The sequence below is a fragment of the Leopardus geoffroyi genome, chromosome A2, assembly GCF_018350155.1.
Source record: "Leopardus geoffroyi isolate Oge1 chromosome A2, O.geoffroyi_Oge1_pat1.0, whole genome shotgun sequence".
Lineage (NCBI taxonomy): Eukaryota > Metazoa > Chordata > Mammalia > Carnivora > Felidae > Leopardus > Leopardus geoffroyi.
The window spans coordinates 149,899,327-149,919,665 of NC_059331.1; the positions used below are offsets into that span (position 1 = coordinate 149,899,327).

Consider the following 20,339-nt stretch of genomic DNA (forward strand, 5'->3'; position numbering starts at 1 on the left):
ATCTCTTCAATAAATTACTTAAACTTTCTAGTTTTTATTTTTTTAATCTATGAAATGAGAATAATAGAAGTACCTATCCTACAGATTTGTTATGAAGATTGAATGAGCTAACAGAGAAAGTATCTTCTACCCCGTGTTTTAAAAATAACAGAAAACTGTTATTAAACTTGTATTCATGGGGTGCCTGGGTGGCTCAGTCCATTGAGCGTCTGACTCTAACTGAGGTCATGATCTCACGGCCTGTGGGTTCAAGCCCCGCATCGGGCTCTGTGCTGACGGCTGGGAGCCCAGAGCCTGCTTCGGATTCTGTGTCTCCCTCTCTTTCTGCCCCTCCCCTGCTCACACTCTTTCTCTCTCTCCTTCAAAAATAAATAAACATTAAGAAAATTTTGTTGAAACTTACTCCTTAGGCATGTATTACAGTATAGAAAATGTTCATGAGAGAACTTTAAAGGAAAGATAACTGTAAATAAAGTGGCATAGGATTACAGCTATAAAAACAAGCATTTAAACATCTATAAAAGGACTTTAATAATATGGGCCAGAATATTCTCAGGGGTTTGTTTTAGAACCATTGCCTCCTGTTAATCTTTATCTGTTGTTTTTTGAGGGGTTTTGGGGGGGTGGGTGGTAAATTTGAGGTGCTTCTCACAGAACACATTGTTTTCTTGATCTGTTTACTTGATTTTTGATGGTCTCTCCCTCTAAAACGCAAGTTATAGGAGAAAGAACTCACGGTGGTCTTCTTCACCGTTGGGTGTTTTGTGTCTAGTGTCTGCCAGAGGGGATCCCTTCAGTAAATATTTGTTGAATGAATGTATTTATTTCTTACTGTTCCATGTGTTCCAATTATGCTAATAGAAAATTTCTGTGACAATAGGGCGGGAAAAGCTGTTTTAAAAGCATATCTCAGCCTTCCGAGAGGCATGCGGTTGCTCTACAATTCATGATAAGGTAGCAAATACTAAGAAAATGTTTCTCACATTACACGTGAACTTGATTTATTTGAAGGCTGTTCCAGTTCACGGCCTTCATTTATTTATTTATTTATTTATTTATTTATTTAAGCTTTTTAATCCATCTAGGAAAATCCTAAGTGGGTTGATTTTCCACGATTTTGTCTTAGCCATATCAAAGCTCTTCTTTTTTAGTTAGAATAATTGCCAGTTCCAAGTTACAGAGAGAGCTTCGGTTATTTTGGTAGTTCTGTACAACCGTAAAGCTTTACCGTAAACGAAGAAATATTCCAGTTTTTAAATTCAAATTATTATTGCCTGGCTAATTGAGGCGTAGATTCCTTCAGTGGTTTACCCAGCCTTACCCCTCTCACTGCCCGCGTCACTACCTCGTGTGTTTCTGACCCGCTGAGCTGTGGCACCTCTCTGCCGAAGGCTGAGTTAAATGCACGTGAGGCGAGGGAGGTACTTGATTCTGTCCCAGGGATTTTGCTTTCCGGTAAAAGTAGGCCTTGCATTCAGTGTTGACGTTCGTAAGATTTTCTGGTAGCTCCATAACTCAGTGCTCATTTTTGAAAAAGCAGCCTCAGCCAAATAGGACTATAACAATACACACAGCTTCATACAGAGAGAATTCAGAGAGAATGCGGAAGCCTCATTATCTGTTGCTAAAAAATTTCAAAGTTGCGGAGATGCAACCCACCTTTCCCCACGATTCCTCATTCAACAGCCAGACTGACAGCGACCTGTCTACCATGGTTCGTAGAAGTCAGCGCGGAATTTTCTCTTTTCTAAAGAGGGGCTCACTGAAGCATTTTGGAGAGGGCCCCAAACGAAGGATCTGAAGAGAAGGAGAGAAGAAAACAAGTTCCGGGGAGAAGGACATGACTCTAGTGCAATCACACCGGGGGCATGTTATGACTCAGGGATGTCAAGACAAAAGATAGGTTGTTTCAAGCAGCGTTTAGAAAACCATCTACATCTCTACATCCATGGTAGAAGTGACATAAATTAGATGCATGTAGTGAATCGTGCAGTAGCATTTTGTCTCTCTGAAGGTCCGAGACTTCTTCAAGTCCTTAAGTCAGGTTAACTCCAACTTGCTAATGATCCCATTTCTGAAATGTTATTACTGCTTTATGTTAAGACCTCTTATTTTTTACTTTTATATAATATTGGAATGCATTGCAATGAACACACTGAGGTGCAATTACTATAGAAGGTAACGTAGTCTAGAATACAGACAGCTATAGACTTAGCACAAAGAATAAATCGTAAGTAACATTCTGCTGACCTTTATCCTAAGCCAGGACGTGGATTGGGGATCATCTGAGAAGAGTAAAAAGTGGCAAAGAGAGCCTCTTCATTTCTAGATGGCGGTTCTCTACTGACTTGGTTCACCGTACCTGGATGCTTTTCTTTCTCCCGTCCCTGAAGACCACCATGCATAACATAGTGATATAAAAAAGTTGATGTCGGGGCACCTGGGTGGCTCAGTCAGTTGAGCGTCCGACTCTTGATTTCGGCTCAGGTCGTGATCCCAGGGTGGTGGGATTGAACCCTTGTTGGTGGAGCTTGCTTAAGATTCTGTCTCTACCTCTGCCCCTACCCCTGTCTGCTGCTCGCATGCACACACTATCTGACAGAAAGAAAGAAAGAAAGAAAGAAAGAAAGAAAGAAAGAAAGAAAGAAAGAAAGAAAGAAAGAAAGAAAGTTAGTTCAAAAGCATTATGTTTCAATTGCAAAATTTCAGTGGCCAATTCTTCATGTTTTCCTTAAGCCCTCCTTCCATATTTCTTTCAAATATCATTTAAATCCAACTTTACTTTGAAGAATTTCCCCTAGGCTATTCTGATTGTCAGTGTAAAACATTATGTATTTTGAAGGTAAAAGGCAAGATATGTAAGATATTTAATAATTTGTGAATTGGTTTTGAAATTCACATACACTGAAATATCTCTCGGTAAAATAACGATATATCTTTCAGGACCTTTATGTATTGAATTGTTCTTCTCAAAAATAATGGTGGTTTGAGCTATTTTGCCCCTCACAGGATCAAACCAAGTATGCAGCCTAAGTTAGCCTCTCAATGGCTCCTTACCGACAACTCAACATAACTGTTCCTATTCTGAGGCAAGGTCCAAAATCTGTATGATTCAGCAAGAAAACCCAGCAACGAGAGAGAATATTTATTATTTTCTAGCCTACAAGACATCACCACATAACTGCAGCGTCTACATCCTGATTGAAATTTTAGTCTTTTAGATTTAGAATAGCCAGTTAACTTTTTGCTCCCTGATCTCATGCTGAAAAAGAGGAAACTTCAGAGGCTAGGAGACCAGTAGATTTTCCCTTCCTATGGGTATTTCTCTTAAGCCTTCTTTTTGTGCTAGGGCAACCCCATTATTTGCAGATCTAGGAACTGCCCTTGTCATATGACCAGAGGCACTGCAAAGCCTGTGTCACTCCAAAATATGTTCTACTAGAGGGCGCCTGGCTGGCTCAGTCAGTAGAGCATGCAACTCTTGATCCTGGGGTCATGAGTTCAAGCCTCACCATTGGGTGTAGAGATTATTTATAAAAAATATTAAAAGGACAGTAGACAAAATACTTTCTACTCATCACTTACTGAACTAACATCTTTCTACCTGTCCTTAGGTGTCTAGTACCAAAATCAATACTTTGGATCAGTCAGTCAACCTGAATTGGTTTTCTTCAGAAAGTCACTTGTTTAAAATTGTAGTTTTGGGGTGCCTGGGTAGCTCAGTCAGTTAAGTATCTGACTTTGGCTCGGGTCATGATATCACAGTTCGTGACTTCAAGCTCCGTGTCAGACTCTGTACTGACAGCTCGAAGCCTAGAACCTGCTTCAGATTCTGTGTCTCCCTCTATCCCTGCACCTCCCCTGCTTGCACTCTGTCTCTCTCTCCTTCAAAAATAAATAAACATTAAAGAAATTTTTTTTAATTAGAGTTTTGGGGCACCTGGGTGGCTTAGTAGTTTGAGTTTCCAACTCTTGATTTTGGCTCAGGTCATGATCCCAGGGTCATAGGATTGAACCCTGCATCAGGCTCCATGTGGAGCCTATTTAAGATTCTCTCTCTCTCTCTCTCTCTCTGCCCCCTCCCTCTCTCCCCCTCCTGTGCTCTTTCTCTCTCAAAAAAATAAAAATAAAATTGTATATTTTTGAAGGAAGACCTTAGAATGATCCTAGAGGTCTATAATGACTCTTTTTTTGTTAATACACTTTATGTATAAACTAGGACAGGCTTCAAGAGAGAATGTGAAGCCTACCAATAAGTGAGCCCTTGTGATGAGAGACACCATGTGATTGGGAAGTCCCAGTTGGAAAGCCCCAGATTGGGACGTTATTTCATAGTTTCATTAGAGGGTCCCCAAGGTCACTCCCATGTTCGGAGATTCACTAGAAAGACTCAGCATGTAGTTGTACCCATGCTAAGATTTATTACAGTAAGGATACACATTTGGCTGATAAGGGGGGGTGGGGAGCACAAGTGAGGTCTATAGGAATTCATGCACTGGCTTTCTTATGCTTTCTCCCTCCCGTGAGGGGGATCACACAGAGCACACCCTTCTCGCAGCAACAAAAATGCAACAATGCGTATGAGATATTCAGTCAGGGACTGGTCAGTTGGGCACCTAGACACCCTCTGCCTAGCATATATACCGAATTTTCAGAATCCGAGAAGGAAAGCCAAGTGTTTCGCATAAACCACATTGTTTGTACAAACAATGTAGGCGCAGCAAACCTTATCATTTAGAGAAAGGTGAGAACACTTTCCAAGTACTAGCCAAAGGCCAACTTTGCAAGCAAGCCCTTCTCAGGCTTGCTCTTTTAGCGATTTTCCGCACAAGGGTACTAAACTTCAGTGTTTTTGCTAGACAGCTTAAGGACAACATGACAGCAGCTAGGACAGTTGGCTTTAGGTATGATAGCTGTTGTCATAGGTATGACATACTTCCATCTTACGTCAGTAAAGATGATTCATTGTGGTAGCAATTTGGGGGATCTTCATCACTTGGACATCAAAATCAGAAGAGCCTAGTGTCATGCTCTTCGTTCTGGGAATCCCTGCCTTGGCTGATAGACTTCAGTGAAGTCCAAGGGGTGATGAAAAGGAGAGAGATTTCCTCCAGATGGCCTGCCTTATAATTTTATCCATGCCTCTGGATCCTGATGGACGGTAGCCCATATTAAAAGGCTTTATGTATTAATCAGACTGAAGGATTCTCAAAATGTGAATTAGTTGTTTTGAGTTTTGTTCCATCTATGTCATAAGCAATTTGATCTGGTCAGACTTCAAAGGGATAATATTATGTCTAAAATTCCCTAGTTTAAGCACCGAGCAGAATCTAGTATGTTAATATCGTATCAAGGATAGATTCTTTTTCCACATTGATTAGTTCCCTTTTTACAGTACCTTGAGGTTCGGTAAATAACGAAAAATCCCAGTCACTTGTTGAACATATTCTTGCCCTCCCTTCTTGGCCTCTCTCAATGTAAGTTAGCTTTTTCTTTGCCAGTGGATTTTCTTGCCATGAAAACTAAACAGATAAGCCTCTGAGACCAAAATGAGATCTCCAGAAATTTAGCTGAAGTGAAGGAAAGCCACCAGGCCTAATGCTGTGATTTTCTAGTCATCTGTAGAGAAGGGAGTGTGTGTGAGAATTATCTGGGGATTCAGAACACATAGGCTTCTCTTTACTGCCTCTGCCTCCCACTGTCCCCAAGATTAGGGATTCTGTATGCCCTTAATAATGAGCCGTTGTTATTAACGTTAATGGAAGTTTGTATTTCAAGCATATTTAGATGCCAATACGTTTAAGAATCATTGGCCTAAGACGCTTTTTCCAGTGTGTCCAATAGAATACCAGTTTCTAAGGAAGTTTTAGGCTATTTTGGTGTTATATGTGCTTGCCTGGATGGAGACTCAGAGCACCATTGTTAGATCACTGGTTTCTTCTGGAATGAATATATAGAGAAAGCAGAAATGCCAATGGTGCATCATTGTGTGGGAAGGCCAGTTTTAGAATAAGATAGCATGGGACGTGTGAGATGAGTAGCTGATGTGTGAGGGAATTATAGACTTATTTTGAACTTTTCAACAGAAACACCTCAGAAAACCAGTTTTTGGAAAATGCAAAGATTACTGACATGCAAAAGTCAAACCACTTGGAGAAGTCATTTGTACTGTGCACCCACACATGTGTAATAGCATGAAGGAGGACCATCACACAGAAAGTAATTTTTTCCCCCTGAGCTGGTACACTGAATCCTTTGAGTTTCTTGTTTCGTTGAAGATCATCCAAATATTTGGAAGGCCAGTGTATTTCACGGACACAAAAGCACCTTTAATTGCTTGCGTGACGTTGGATCCTGTCTCTCTCCTTTTCCAACAAAGTGACATTTATTTGCGTTTCTCTGGTAGTTATTTGTAATTGCGCTAATGTTCGCCATTCCCAAATGTTACAATTAAATCATTTGAGATTCCAGTCACACTTGGCAGCAGATGTAACAAATTACAGCTCAAGGCTTCTGCTTGAAATCTAGAGTTCCAATTAGTCAAATATCCGGGGTGGGAAGGGTTAGCAAGGGAAAGACCCGAGAAAACACACTGCCCGAAATAGTTTGAAATTTCCTTGCTGCTTTGCCTCCCCCAAAATTTGATTTGTCAGCATGTAAGAGGGTGTTACATCTTCTAAGAAACTGCTTGGTTTCCATTTCACTCAAGTATGATTGGTTTTCATGGACTGAATTGAAGCAGGAAAGCAAAAGTTGGGTGGGTGACGTAAGTGAGCAAATAGCCCCATATAGAACAGCAGCTTGGCTTGAGTGCTTATTAGTCTTTGGTCTCCGTGTCCATCAAAACCATAGTCCCCTGGATAGCTCTTTTTGTCACGCTGGTCTTCGCGTATTGTCTTAACACACAAGTGTGAAATACATCTCACTTTCCGTGTTAACGTGTTTTCAGGAGCCCCTGAAACTACCCTCTTACATTTGGGATTGCTCCTCTAAGGTAGCTGCTGAGTTTTCTCACTTACTTTCTTTAGGACCAGCATCTAAAATCTCTTCTTCCAGTTAGTCGTCCTATTTCCGGGGACTCACTTAGGTCTCTGTAACCTGTATGCATTTAGTTGATTTCTTTCACTGCAGCGCAATCTAAGGGAAGCTCTGGAATCAAGAGGGAATGGAGGAAGGATCATGGGTGCCAGAGTCTGAGTCGTCCTGGGTTCACAGCTGGCTTTGCCGCCCACCATGTCTGTGAGTTTGGTCAGGTCCCCTAACCTTGCAGAGTGGTGATATTCTGCCCATGGTGATGGGCACCCATCATTGTGAGATGTTTGCTTTTTTCACATGCTCATTTTTTGGTGTGTGTGTGCATTCTTTGATTCATTCAGTCAGAATACGCGTGGAGCACTTCTGCATCCAGCCCTGTGCCGACACAGTAGTGCTGTCGAGATGGGTGGATGCGGTCTACGCTCTTACGATGCCTACAGTACAGTGGGGAAAATGGACGTGAAATAGTAGTTACAAGTACCGTCACTGTTTAGGAGCAAAATAAAGTAAGTACAGAATGAGAAGCTGTCTTAGTTCATTTAGGCGGCTATAACAATATATCGTAGACTGCGTAAACAGGGACATTCCTTTCTCACAGTTCTAGAGGTTGGGAAGTCCAAGAACCAGGCACCAGCACATTAAATGTCTGGTGAGAGTCTCTCTCCTCGTTCATAGATGGCTGCCGTCCTTTGGACCTCCGCATGGCAGAAGGGGCAAGGGAGATTTCTGGGGTGTCTTTTACAGGGACACGAATCCATTCATAAGGGCTCTACCCTCAGGACCTAATCACCTCCCCCAAAGCCCTACTTCCCAATACTGTCACATTGAGAATTAGGTTTTTGTTGGCTTGTTTGGGGCGGGGTGGAGGGGGGGCATTAGGTTTTATTATATGAATTTTAGGGGGAGACAGACATCGGTCTGTAGCCATCAGAGTTCTGTTTGGTTGGTTTTGGCAGGGAGAGAGAGACCCAGAGAAGTCATGGACGACTTTGCTCAGCAAATAAATGTTAGCTTCATGGGATGTTGTCCCAGAAGGTGAGCTACAACAGACCATGCTTTGTTGCCCTTAGCAAGTTTTCCAAGTCTTTCACCAGGACAGCGTTTTCCAATTTGTTTCAACCTTTGAACTCTTCCTCTGGCTCTGTCAGACGGTACCCCGCACCATTGCCTGTATCCGGCCCCATGTTTTGTTGGTGTCCCCCTGTTCCCTGTTCTCTGATGTGGGCACTCCTCCTACTCTGACAACGTTCCTTTTATCCTGCAGAATACTCTTGATGTTTTTCTCCAGTGTGCTGACCACCTCTTTCAAAGATCAAAGAGCTTAATCTTCTTAGAATGTGCTTTATTTGTGTGTTGTGAATCTTTTTGGCCTAAATTTATAAACATAGCAATCTTTCATCTATTAGGAACGCAGACACCAGGAAATTGAAAAAAACTGCTCTCTTCCCAAGACCGATTCTATAGTCTTCATTGTACCTATTTACTTTTAAAAATCTCCTACCTTAAAGTGATCTCGCTGAAGCAGGGGCTGGAAAATATTCCTTGTTGTATCACTAGCACAGCCGAGACTATGACACATGGCAGATACTTGATAAGATGTTTTTAAGTAAGGAAACATACTAACAAACATTCAAGGATGAGCTTAGATTCCATCTAAACCACAAACAGAAACTCTAGAAATGAGATATGTTAACGTCTAATAGGTCTAGTAAGATGTCATTAGTGCTGTAGCAATGTACCAGAGGAAGTAAATGACCTCTATGCGGGACATCCAGAAGGCCTCTGTGACCACAATACCATTGTCTTCATCCGTTCAGGCTGCCATGAGAAAATACCAGACTGGGCAGCTTATAAACAACAGAAATTAATTTCTCACAATTCTGGAGGGTGGGAGTCATAGATTAGGGTGCCAGCAAGTGTGGGTGAGTGCTTTCTTCCAGGGGGCAGACTTTTGTATTCTCACCACCCCTTGGGGAGAAGGGTGAAAAAACTCTGTGGGATCTCTTTCATAAGAGCACTAATCCCATTTTTGAGAGCTTCACTTTCCTAAGCTAATCATCTCCCAAAGGCCCCACCTACTAATACCATTACCTTCGGGGGTTGGGGTTTCAGTGTATGGATGTGAGGGGACACGAGCATTTGGACCATAGCAATCATTTACATGAATCTTGAAGGATGACCAGGATTTCTCCCCATGAACAAGGAAGGAATCACACTCTAACTTGAGAAATGTACAGAGAGCGCATAGCATTGGAAAGGTTCTCACACATTTGCAGAGCGAACCCGAGAGCGCTAGGTATAGGTGGGGGCACGGTGAGCATGAGGCTCGAGGGATGGGCCATGGCTGGAGCCTGGGGGCCTGTAGAGTAGAGTAAGTCTGGACTCCATGAGTTGGGGAGCAATGAAGGAAGTGAAGTCAAAGAATGATCAGAAATGTAAAGAAGCCAGTGGAGGAAAGGGAGGGGGGAATGATAATGGTGCCTAACGACAGCATGCCAGACAGTATCTATGCCCTCTGTATAGACTTACTGAATCCCCACACCTCCATTTCCCACGGTCGTGTGTCAGTGAATATTCTGAACTGGGCAAAATCGAAGGCAAGGAGAATAGTTTATTATACAGGTTGGTTGAGAAATGATGGGGTCTTGAACTAAGATCATTTGAGTAAGGCTGGAATGAAGGCGTCTCATCAGCAGAATTGACAGGTCTTGGGCCGTCTGCTGGTGGTGAAAGAGGGAGGCAGGAGGCTAGGATGGCCTCTCCACTTCTGCCTTGGACAGCTGTGTAGGTGGCAGTGCCTTTCTCTGTGCTGGAGGCTATGACAGCAGGAGCGGGCTTCAGGCCAAAGGTGTTACGTTTAGGTTTGAACTTGGCATGTTTGGTCCTGATGGGATACGAAGGGGGTGTGCATTGGTTAGGAACACCTCTCAGGAGCTCACGTGTAGGGTAGGAGGTATATGTCAGGGCGTTTGTGATATTTGGGTAATGGTTGAATCTATGGCAATAGTTGAAATGGACTAGGGAGTTTACCAAGGATGACACCTTAGAGAATATCCCCACTTGAGGAATGGTCGCAGAGAGAGGACTAAGTGATACCACTGCAAACTTCTGTGGTTCTTCACCATGATAAAATGTTCAGACATCATGGGGCGCCTCAGTGGCTCAATCAGTTGGGCGTCCAACTTCGGCTCAGGTCACGATCTCCCAGTTTGTGAGTTCGAGCCCCACGTCAGGCTCTGTGCTGACAGTTCAGATCCTGGAGCCTGCTTTGGATTCTGTGTCTCCCTCTGTCTCTCTGGCCCTCCCTGGCTCACACTCTGCCTCCCTCTCTCTCTCCCAAAAATAAATAAACGTTAAAAAAAAATGTTTAAAATTGTTCAGACATCATGAATGTTCAGTATTGATTGATTCTGTGAGGCGGTGTACTATGAAAGATGTATAGTAACACTTTAAAATCCAACTTGATTTTATGTTACATTTAATCCTAGCAAATATGATAAAGCATCCCGTTCCTAATTAGTAATAGACCATCAGTTAATAATAATTATTAAATTTGACTATTTTTCTCTCACTCTCTTAGAATTAAAAGGGTTACTAAGTATTGTTTCTAAAATCCAGGTCTAAAGCTGCTCAAAGAAACTGAATTGATGATTTGGTTTTCTCTACATACGTGTCCTTGCTCTTAACAAGGAAGAATAGTTCACGTTTTCCCACAGGTTTATAAATAGAGTATTTTAGTTGCTGATTAGTAAATGTTTATTGAAAATGATCCTTTTTCTAGAGAAAGAAAAGCTTGGCATAAAGGCTGACCCTGCATTTCTCCCATACACCTTTCTCGATAAACATAATCTGTTTCAAATATAATTCCTCTGCTGAGAATCAGACCAAAGACCACCAGAAAATAGGTGCTAACAGATCTTCTGTTCACCAGCATTGTTACCACGAGGCCTCCTAGATGCTGAAGAAAGTTCTTCACGATGTTAGAAAGCCATAGGAGGCAATCCATAAGCCTTCTGTGTAGAAGTTTTTAAAGGAGTTACAGTATATCAACAGCAACACTGAGTTCCATTTGCTGAGTGCTTATTATGTGCTAGCTTCTGTACAAATAGGCACAACGCGTGCCTTCTCTCTTTTACCCTCCCCACTGCGTGTCCACACGCGCTGAACTGCTCAGACGCTCCCTCCAGATGTTCCCATTTGTAATTTCTTCACTTCGTGACTCCAGGTGGGATGTTTGCTCTGAATACCTTGCCCTCCCTCCTCTGTGGCGCCTCGTCGTCCTCCAAGTTTATTGCCCCACAGTCTGCATGGTGGCTCCCTTCCCCGTGAGATCACTGAGAAAACAGTGTTGATACCAACGAAGCATGTGGATGAAGAAAAAAATTATCATTCTGTTCCAACCTGCCAGCCTTTCTTAGTTCCATAGCCTCCAGTAATTTTCCTCCTGCATAGTTATTCGTACAATACCGCATTACTAATTTGTATTCTGCTTTTCCTCTTACACATCGTATTTTCTCATATTTCCATATAATTTTCATAATTATCATTTTCATCATAAAAACAGTATTACCCCATTACAGAAAATAAATCACCCGTAATTGCCATCTTGATGACACTCCTTGCTTGTTTTCTCTCAGTACCTGTGTTACAAGTTAAAGGGGAGGGTGGGGGTATTTAAATAGCCAAGGAAGCCTTGATTGACATGTTTTTATTTTGATAATGTTCATTTTAAAAGAAAAGTTCTTGGGGCACCTGGGTGGTCCAGTCAGTTAAGCGTCCGACTTCAGCTCAGGTCACGATCTCGCAGTTTGCGAGTTTGAGCCCCACGTCGGGCCCTGGGCTGACAGCTCAGAGCGAGGAGCCTGCTTCAGATTTTGTGTCTCCTTCTCTCTTGGTCCCTCCCCTGCTCACATTCTCTCTCTCTCTCTCTCTCTCTCTCAAAAAAAAAAAAAAAATGCTTTCAGGGCTCCTGGGTGTCTCTGTCAGTTAAGCATCCAAAATCAGCTCAGGTCATGATCTCCCTGTTTGTGAGTTCAAGCCCTGCATTGGGCTCCACGCTGAAGTCTCAGAGCCTGGTTGGGATTCTATCTCTCTCTCTCTCTCTCTCTCTCTCTCTCTCTCTCTGCCCCTCCATGACTCGCACTTTCTGTCTCTCTCTCTCTCTCCCTCAAAATAAATAAATAAACTTAATTAAAAAAAAGTTCTTTCAGAATTCACTTAACCTGCCTGTATTTCCATCATTCCACCTGTAGGGTGACGAGGTATGGAGCTTTATTGTCTCTAAGATTATCTCCTAAGTCCTTTTACAGTGTAGCCAGAGTGTGACTCTGTTTTAATGTGATGAACCTTAATGGCTTTGGTAATTGGTTGCCTTTTTTTTTTTTTTTTTTTTTTTTTGGTCATACGCCCCATTAAGAGTATGGTGAGAGCTTTGGACCCTCTCCACTTAAAAATGCCACTACGCACAAACATAAAAAAATGTTTCATGCAAGACCATCTGGGGACCAAGAATCTTTTGCTCTAAGCACAGGAAAGAAACATTTATGGAAATGACAGATTCAGAAAGCATTTCATATCCAAGAGGTGGGGAAAATGACGTTCATTTTTCTCTAATACTGTGCAACCAATGACACAAAAAATGGGAAGAAATTCTGAAAACACGTACATAAAACATTGCACAGTTCCAGAAAAATATTGACTAAAATGAGCTTTAAGTATTTGGGGGGGGGGGGGCTCCTGGGTGTGTCAGTCAGTTAAGTATCCCACTTTGGCTCAAGTCATGATCTCGTGGTTCATGGGTTTAAGCCCCGCATCATGAAGCTCTCTGCTGACAGCTCAGAGCCTGGAGCCTGCTTCAGATTCAGTGTCTCCCTCTCTCTCTTCCCCTCCCCTGCTCGTGCTCTGTCTCTGTCTCAAAAGTAAGCAAACGTTAAAAAAATTTTTTTTAAATATTTGAGTGTGATTTGATTATTTAGGACAGTCACTGTGGCTGTAGTCAAAGACTCCTGAAGCCATATGTGGAGTATACTAAACACAGGCTTCCAGGAGGAGAGGGGGATAATGGGCATGATCACGATTGTCTGGATGTGCTTTAAAAATTTGTATTAAAGGACTAGATATGTTCCCTAGCTTCATTGTACGTGAATGCTAAATCTGTGCAAGTGGTTGGTCGAGATTTTGTTTTCTGTTCGTAAGAGGATAAGCACATACTGACATTCTGACTTTATGCAGAGGAGACCACTCTTTCTGCCAAGACCCCCTTCCTACACGTGCAGATAGCAGATCCTCCTTTAAAATGCGATTATAATGGGGCAATGATGTAATGTTGAATGCAAGCCATTGCATGTAAGTTGCATTTTATGGCTCCAGTTAAATTGCTCAAGATTTTTCTGCTGAGTTAGAGAAGATAGGAGGAGAAAGTCGTTTTAGAAAACAAAATATGAAGCGTCTCATTTTTTAAGATGTAGATGGTGTTTGCTTTGAGATTTAGATGTTTAAAGGAGTATCAAGAGGATGCTCCAGCTCTGGAAATGCCCGAGTTGAGCCGAGAGAGAAAATGATCAGCAGACAGCTCTTCTCCTGAGAGACTGTCGAGTTATCACTAAGAGTGACTTCTTTCCACTGCACTAACAAGATAATGGATTCTTCTAACAGTTATCACGTCCTATTGGTTCTGTTTCTCTGGAGAACCCCGACTAATATAGTACTGTTATCATGCCCATTTTCAAACAGACAAGGAGACTGAGCCTTTAAAAATGTAAAGAACTTGCTTGAGTTGACACAGCAAGTAAATTGTGAAGCAGGGATTGGAACTCAGGCCAACTGGATCCAGATCCTTCTTTCTTAGAGGTTACAGAAGGATCGCTTTCATGATTGCTTTTATTTTCCGTTCAGTCGGGGAATTCCAAATTGCTGGCCTTTTTAGGAAACATCTTTAATGCTACAGTCTGCGACTGTGACCCAGAAGGAAAGTCAAGAAGCTTGTATAAAGTAATTAAATCAATGTGTTATTTATTCATTGGATTGAATGGATATTTATTGACTGCCTGTGATCTCTCAGGCACCATGCCAGGCATTAGGGATACAAAGATGCAAAGGCCAGGGTTCTGTCCTCAAGGGGCCTGTCACACTGTCTAGGGGAGGCAGACATGCAAACAGCAGGTACACTCTAGAAGCTCTCTCGTTTCTGGAGTGAAATATGTACAAATGTAGTGAGAACATGGGAAAAGAACACATATTCTTGTTTTTCACACCTATTCTATGTATTTGTGTATATATTTTTTAATGTTTATTTATTTTTGAGAGAGAGAGACAAAGAGAGAGAGAGAGAGAGACCGGGTGCAAGGGGGGGAGGGGCAGAGAGAGCCAGAAACACAGAATCCGAAGCAGGCTCCCAGCTCTGAGCTCTCAGCACAGAGCCCAACATGGGACTCAAACCTACAAACCGTGAGATCGTGACCTGAGCCAAAATCATGAGTCAGACACAACTGACTGAGCCACCCAGGCACTCCTGCATACATTTTAAGTAAGTAAAACAGAAACGTGATATACAGTTATACTCTGGAAAGTGTGGGTGGGTGTATACAAGCATGGTCTGTGTACGTATACATTTTTTTTTAATTTTTATTTATTTTTGAGAGACAGAGACAGATCACAAGTGGGGAGGGGCAGAGAGGGAGGGAGAGAGACACAGAATCTGAAGCAGGCTCCAGGCTCTGAGCTGTCGGCACAGAGCCCAAAGTGGGGCTTGAACTCACAAGCTGTAAGATCATGACCTGAGTCGAAGTTGGATGCTTACCCAACTGAACCACCCAGGCACCCCTGGTCTATGTATGTATAAAGTAGCATTAATTTTTTTCTTGCCTGGATACTCAAGGGATTCTTAATCTTTGAAGTTTAATGACATAACTAAAATATATAGCATTTTTTTTTTCTGGGATACATTGTGCCTTTTCAATCTTTAGATTATAAAGAGTATAAAGATCACGTTGTTCTTAAGGGAAAATCAAGAATTAAAGTGCATTGGCAGTTTTAAGTACTTAAGGAAGAAGTGTCGAAACTTTGAGGCATTTCTGGAGGGTACAGAAGAATAAGGAGAAGGGCCAGTGCAACCTTAGAGGCTAGACGGTTTGAAATACGGTGACATTTTGTAGGATTCAGGGACTGCTCCCCATGCCAAAGATTCCTTCCCTCCAGCTTATAACAGTGCCTGAAATTATGCCAGTAAAATCTAGATGAAGGCGCTTTGCCCAATTGTGTTTTGTAGAATTTCAGTATTTTGTGAAATGTTAAAAGATGTTCTAGGCAGGGAAATAGTTCCATAAGTAAACAAGGCTGGAAAATACTACAGCTAATACCCCACTTAGTAATTCATTACTCCTTCAGATAGTAAAGATCCTAGAAAGTCCCATAAGAAAAAAAAAAAAAATCTTTATTTATACCAGTACTTCCCACATTTATTTGACTACATAATTCTTTTTCTCATGGAATATTAGATTACGATATTATTTCTCTGAAGAATCTTCCTTTAAAATTCTGATGTATCTGGGAGAAGCTAATCAGTGATGCTGATTAATAGTAACATATTAATGATGTAATACAATAATATCTAAGCTTCGGTGCATATTTACTGTACCCCAGGCACAGATCTTAAGTGGCCTTAATGTGTTATCTTATTTAAATACAGCAATCCTGTGACCTTCCTCATTTTACAGAGGAAGAGATTTAGGCTTGACAGGATTTACACACCTGTTTCCTGGTCACACAGTTAGTAAATGACAGAGCCAGGATTCAGGCCTTGGTAGCACGGTTCCAGAGACTCTGTTATTGGCCCCTTTTTCCACGCCAGCAAGCAGAGAGAAGCACCTTGCTGAGTCGGCGTCCTCATGAACGAGGACAGAAAGCAGTCAGAAGAGGAGGCTGTCCTTGAATGTTGGGGAGGAGCGGTGTGGTCAGAGTTCAGGAAGGAGTACTGTAGAAGAAAGTCAAGGGCGAGGGTGGTGGTGCACTCCACCCGCTTTCCAGTTTGGTCTGGAGGTGGCCTCGAACACAAGAAAAGAAGACACAAGAAATATGGTGGTGGGGGGGAGGGGTGGCCAAAAAAAAGCAGAGTACAGGTTAAAATTAATCATTGCCTCCAAGTCAGCAGCAGTCTGACCAAAGATGAAAACAGGACAAGTCAAATCCCTTACAGGAAAAAATCACGGGGAGACAACGTCTGTTTTGACACATCCTGTTGTAATGCCCAGTTCTGTGCAGTGAGACTCTTCACAGGCCCCATGGACACGGCAAATGGTATTGAGTCAGCAGATTCGAACAACAGAGACATTCAGAAAATTTTGCCCTTTTTCAGCTGGTCTTTTTTAGTGAAGAGAGTAGCATTTTGATGGAGTGTTTGTGGACAGTAACTACATTTGAGTATGTAATATTCTTAACACAGAAATGTTTTCCAAATATTGTTTTAGTGATGGGATAGGAGAAGGAAAGACATACGCTATCATCGTGTTTTCCGTTAGTAGAATGTCAGTCCCTAGAGTGAGGGTGGAGCCCCGAGGGCTGTCCTATCGCTGGGAACCTGTCCCCTTCGAATTTCAGAATCCTATGTCTTCTAGCACAAGTCTCCACTCCTCATGCCTCTCTACCTGATGTTACCCACACCTGTGCTTTCTCTCTGCTGCTCAGGTGACTTCCCTCTGCCCAGCTGATTTGACCTTGTACCATTCTAGGCCTCATTATGGAAAGACACTTGTAGCAAAGCCAGGCACTGGGGCCTCCTGGTTTTCATTCCTCCATCATCTCCACTATACTACAGAGTTTTCTTTCCGAAAGACAGAAGTTAGAATTAACACAGCATGTCAGTGTCTTTTCAGGCTGATTTAAAAAGAAGTCTTTTTCCTGGACATCAGAAAGTTCTGTGTAACAAAAATATTTCCATGGCCTAGGAAATGGTCTCCTTACTGCAAGCAGTACTCGATGCAACAAAATTATAACAAAAAAAAACAGATACGTATCATCTCTTGGATTTTCCATTATTGATATTTAACCTGAAATACCATCTTTACAACTTGATGGCAAAAACAAGATGGCCAGTTCACAAACCCCACACGAAAATTTGCATGATTCAGCCTATCAGTGATCAGGGAAGGAGCACACAAACCGATAAATTAAGAATTTAGTAGTAACAACAAATCTACTGGGGCTTCAACCTCCCTTAATTAAGAAGTCTTAAAGGAAGATTAGCATTTTGTGTTGATGTTTACCTCTGAAATTTTGAACAAAACAATGTCAGCAGAAGATACCCTAAGGAGCATTTTTGGAAAAATCCCAACAATTGCATAGAGCCACACAGATGAAATGAATTAATTAGCTTGGATAACACTATTTCTTCTAAAGCATCTGAAATAGACTCCTGAAACTCATAAAAACCCTTGTATTTTCTAGCATATGTGAGAGTTTAAGGGTGCCTCAGAGCCTACTTTGAAAGATTTGCTATGAAACTCCCTTGATAAAATGTACTGTTGCCAGAGTTAAAAAATAAAAAATAGAAAAGGCTGCCTGTAGTATTATCCAATTGTCAGTGTCTTCATAGAACTGGAAAGAGACTTTAGGGCACTTCTACACTATCTCTTTTTACCAAAGAGTGAACTGATACCTAGATTGGCTCTGGACTGAGCGAAGGTCCCGTAGCGAGCCAGGGCTAGACCCCAGATTGCTTACAAGATGAAGTTGACTGCTTTTCCCACCCTACCTACCATGTTGCTTGGTTGGCATTGGACTTACTTTACAGTGTGAAATCAACTTTGTTGATTGAGATAAGAGCTCATAAGCGTATTCTCTGTACGACTTGGTTCAGTTCTTCCTACCTCCCTTTATAACCTACTAGCAATACTAATTACTAAGGCAAACACTTTGACCTGAGTGCGGTGATTTTGGCCTAGACTGAAGAGACTGACCGAGGGGACGATTTAGGTTCCTTTTGGAAGGTTCCTCTTCTCCCTCCTTGCCTGAAACTTCCCTGAAGTGGCTTACCAAGAAGCAGTGAGCAAAAGGCTCCTGAAGAGATAATGTGAATGCTTTTCACTGCCTCCTTAAGTTCCTCTCTTTCGTGTCTGGCCTTCTCTGTCTACATCTTTGGAACGGAAGAGAAAAAGCACAGGTGTGGAGTAACGAACATCCGGTAGAGAGGTAAGAGGAATAGAGACCTGTTCTGGAAGACACAGGATTCTGAGATTCGAAGGGGACAGATTCTCAATGATTTGATAGCCCTCCCTCCCCTCTCCATTTATACTGTAGGAACTGACACACCGTTAAGGGAAAACGTAAAATGGGATTATACGTTTATAATCCCATTGTGTACTTGGTTGCAGAAGGAGACAGAGCTCTGAGTGAGACCCAAGATGATACTGAAACCAGTGACAAGATGTCTTTTTCTTGATTCCAGATACATATGTCCTTGTCCCAATATACAGTGACAGACTTGCCAATTTAAGTGATAAAATTTCAAATCCTGAAAGTTAACCTATTGTACTTGAACAGTACGAAATTGCTGACTTTCAACTATATTTTACCTGTAAAAGGGCAATTTCATATGGCTTAAGTTAAGCAGTAAAAATCAACAAATGAGAGCCTGTATGGGTGCAAAAATGTCTGCTGGCTGGTGCATATTAAACATTGTTAGAAACAAAAAACTAAAACGTAAACCATTTCCTTACCTTTGTCAAATGGCAAGCCAACAGGTAGTCTTACATTCTGCCAGAGGGATCATTTATTAATACAACCACTAAGTATGGAAATACTTAAACTTATAGATATTTATATCCAGGTAGTATACTGATATGTGAGTAAATATTTTTGCACAAATATGTTCATTGCAGCTTGTTTACAGCAGCAGAAATTTGGAACCAAATTGGCAGTAGGAAAATGGTATTGTTCTATAGCCACATGACGTAGCGTTATATGGTGACTAAAATAATATTTACCATGGATTTTTAATGATACTGAAAAGTGTCTAGGATATAAGAAGGGAATAAAGTAACCAAACACCATAAAATACCTAGGACTACACCTAACCAAAGAAGTGAAAAATATACACTGAAAAGTATAGAAAGCTTATGAAAGAAATTGAAGCAGACACAAAAAAAAATGGAAAAATATTCCATGCTCCGGGATTGGAAGAATATGTATTGTTAAAATGTTGATACTGCTTAAAGCAATCTACATATTCAGTGTGATCCCTATCAAAATAACACCAGCATTCTTCACAGAGCTAGAATAAACAATGCTAAAATTTGTGTGGAACCAGAAAAGACCCCAAATAGCCAAAGCAATCCTGAAAAAGGAAACCAGAGCTGGAGACATCACAATCCCGGGTTTCAAGCTGTATTACAAAGCCTTAATCATCAAGACAGTATGGCACTGGCACAAAAACAGACACTCAGATCAATGGAACAGAATAGAGAACCCAGAAATGGATGCAGAAACATATGGTCATTTAATCTTTGACAAAGCAGGAAAGAATATCTAGTGGAATAAAGACAGTCTCTTCAGCAAATGGTGCTGGGAAAACTGGACAGCAACATGCAGAAAAATGAACCTGGACCACTTTCTTACACCATACACAAAAATAAACTCAAAATGGATGAAAGACATAAACATAAGACAGGAAGGCATCAAAATCCTCGAGGAGAAAGCAGGCAAAAACCTCTTAGACCTTGGCCGCGGCAACTTCTTACTCAATGTGTTTCCAGAGACAAGGGCAACAAAAGCGAAAATGAACTGTTGGAACCTCATCAAAATAAAAAGCTTCTGCACAGCGAAGGAAACAAATCAAAAACTAAAAGGCAACCGACAGAATGGGAGAAGGTATTTACAAATGACATATCAGATCAAGGGCTAGTATCCAAAATCTATAAAGACCTTATCAAATACAACACCCAAAGAACAAATAATCCAGTAAAGAAATGGGCAAAAGACATGAATCGATACTTCTCCAAAGAAGATACCCAGATGGCCAACTGACACATGAAAAAATGCTCTACGTCACTCATCATCAGGGAAATACAAATCAAATCCACAATGAGATACCACCTCACACCAGTAAAAATGGCTAAAATAAACAACTCAGGCAACATGTTGGTGAGGATGTGGAGAAAGAGTATCTCTTTTATACTGTTGGTGGGAATGCAAGCGGTGCAGCCACCCTGGAAAACAGTATGGATGTTCCTCAAAAAATTAAAAATAGAAGTACGACCCTATGACCCAGCAATTGCACTACGTTATCCGAGGGGTACAGGGGTGCTGTTTCA

At 41.6% G+C, this 20,339-nt stretch overlaps 1 protein-coding gene across 3 annotated transcripts in view; it reads left to right on the forward strand.

The window, feature by feature from the left end:
- Positions 1–20,339, forward strand: part of EXOC4 (exocyst complex component 4) — a 766,053-nt gene that overhangs the window by 465,666 nt on the left and 280,048 nt on the right. The window contains exon 11 of one of the 3 annotated variants that reach the window (XM_045495683.1): positions 7,132–19,790. The exons of the other annotated variants lie outside the window; for them this stretch is intronic. Within the exon in view, the coding sequence (XP_045351639.1) occupies positions 7,132–7,141 (10 nt within the window). The 3' untranslated portion in view covers positions 7,142–19,790. Of the gene's footprint in view, positions 1–7,131; positions 19,791–20,339 lie in introns of those variants that run through there. 3 annotated transcript variants of the gene reach the window in all.